Source organism: Cicer arietinum, unplaced genomic scaffold (genome assembly GCF_000331145.2).
Source record: "Cicer arietinum cultivar CDC Frontier isolate Library 1 unplaced genomic scaffold, Cicar.CDCFrontier_v2.0 Ca_scaffold_6358_v2.0, whole genome shotgun sequence".
Taxonomy (NCBI): Eukaryota; Viridiplantae; Streptophyta; class Magnoliopsida; order Fabales; family Fabaceae; genus Cicer; species Cicer arietinum.
Window position 1 is genome coordinate 11,877 of NW_027340005.1, and position 2,004 is coordinate 13,880.

The 2,004-nt window shown below is 32.6% G+C and overlaps 1 protein-coding gene across 1 annotated transcript; it reads right to left on the bottom strand.

The window, feature by feature from the left end:
- Positions 1–459: 459 nt before the first annotated feature.
- Positions 460–1,437, bottom strand: LOC113786334 (heterogeneous nuclear ribonucleoprotein Q-like; the record flags this gene model as incomplete). The annotated part of the gene is made up of 2 exons (XM_073364810.1): positions 695–1,437; positions 460–588 (listed from the first exon to the last, which is right to left on the bottom strand). Coding segments are annotated over exons 1-2 (441 nt in total), but the record flags the coding sequence as incomplete, so codon positions are not given.
- Between the last annotated feature and the right edge of the window lie 567 nt (positions 1,438–2,004).

The following is a 2,004-nucleotide window of genomic DNA, read 5'->3' on the forward strand; positions in this document are numbered from 1 at the left end:
TATATATATATACACACCACACCATGTGTAGATATATATGTATATAGATATATATACACCATGTGTATAGATATATATATATTCACGTGTGTATATAAATATACACACGTCATATATATATATATACACACCACACCATGTGTAGATATATATGTATATAGATATATATACACCATGTGTATAGATATATATATATTCACGTGTGTATATAAATATACACACGTCATATATATATATATACACACCACACCATGTGTAGATATATATGTATATAGATATATATACACCATGTGTATATATATATTATAGGTTATTATTATCTTTGTTATGTAGTTGTATATTATGACGAAGATAATAATAACATGTAATAAAAATAGAATTGTCAAATAAAATAATTATTATTTTATTTGACAATTTTATTTTATTATAATAGATAAAATTTTCAGAATCAAAAAGCACCTCAAATACCTTAAATTCCTTGCTATGTAAACTCTCGGTGGCCTTCTCTGCCACCTCTTTTGTTTTAAACGCGCCACAAAAAGCATAACCCTTGCTTTCTCTGGTGTCCATGTCTTTCATTAGCCGAACCTGAAAAGTAACAAAAATCACATTCTTGTTAATAATCCCAATTTCCCTGTTACGTTGAAATGGAAAGTTTTGTGATATCATAAGAGCATTGTATTAAACTCTTGACCTCAACAATATCCCCCATTGGCTCACACAGTTCCCTTAAGTCATCTTCACATGTATCACGAGGAAGTTCACCAATAAAGACTTCAGAACCATGAGGAGGAAGAGCAAGAAGTTCATCAGGCTTCTCTTTCTCTTCTTCATCAATGAGAGATGGTTTTTGCCCATCTTCTTCCGTGGCAAGGTCACTTTTTTCAGCATCGAGAAATTGGTCTTTCCGACCAGCCTCTGCCGCTGCTGACTCTTCATATTCATGTTCTTCGACACTACCTTCAGCATTATCATCTTCGCCTCCATCATCATCCATTTCTTCCATGTAGTTTTCCTCATCAAGGTCAACACGCTCATCAATCTCTGCACCTTATGACATGATCGGCTCAGGTATTTGTCATAAACAGGCAAACACCTACAGGTTCACACTTTAATAACAAGATATGTATGGAACATTAAGTAGTTGCTGCACGGGTTAACAAACATATAACTGTCGAAAGTTAGAGTATTTTAAAACTATAAGGTAACATAGGAATAATTGCTTTTTCAAAGAGGGAAAAAAGGTTCTTCATAGGGTTTAAGGTCAAGACAAGGATGCTATAGTCAGAGATGCTTTCCAAAGACAACCCAGCAACAAACCTGAAAGAAACCCAAAAAACAAATATACAAGCTGGGGGGAAATTCAGACCTAATTGTTCGTTTTCTATGCAAAAAAAAAAAAACAAGGCAATAACTTTTTTAAAATCTTAATTTTCCCATCCAAATCTATATGCATTCAATATTTAACATTAGTATATATTGGAAATAGGAATGTCAATAACGAACATATAATAGATAATAAATCTAACGAGCTAAGGAAATGAAATATGAATAAAACTGTGAAATTTAGCATATGTATAAAGGATGGGGAAAAACCCCTTAAAAAGCATAGAGTTTAAACCCTATGATGTGAGTGGCAGAAGAAAATGAATAAGGAGAAGAGAAATGCGACGTAGCAATTCTAAATATGGTTTGTTAGTATGTAGAAGTGTGAAATTGGAGTGATGAGTATATTTAGAATCGAATTCAAAGGAAACGAGAAGTGGTGCATTATTTTAGAGTGAGAAATGGTATTCGGAACACAGAGGATAAAAAGTGGCATATTTTATATATATTTATGGTTTTGAATTTGATTTTGAAGCAGCGTCAATGCGGTGATGCGGTGTCGGAGCTTGACCAAAAAGCTTGGGGTGACCTGTTGGATTTTAATCCTTTGATTCCTAATTTTGACATAATTAACAAATCAACAATGTTCATACACTATATGATAAATCTAATATTTGA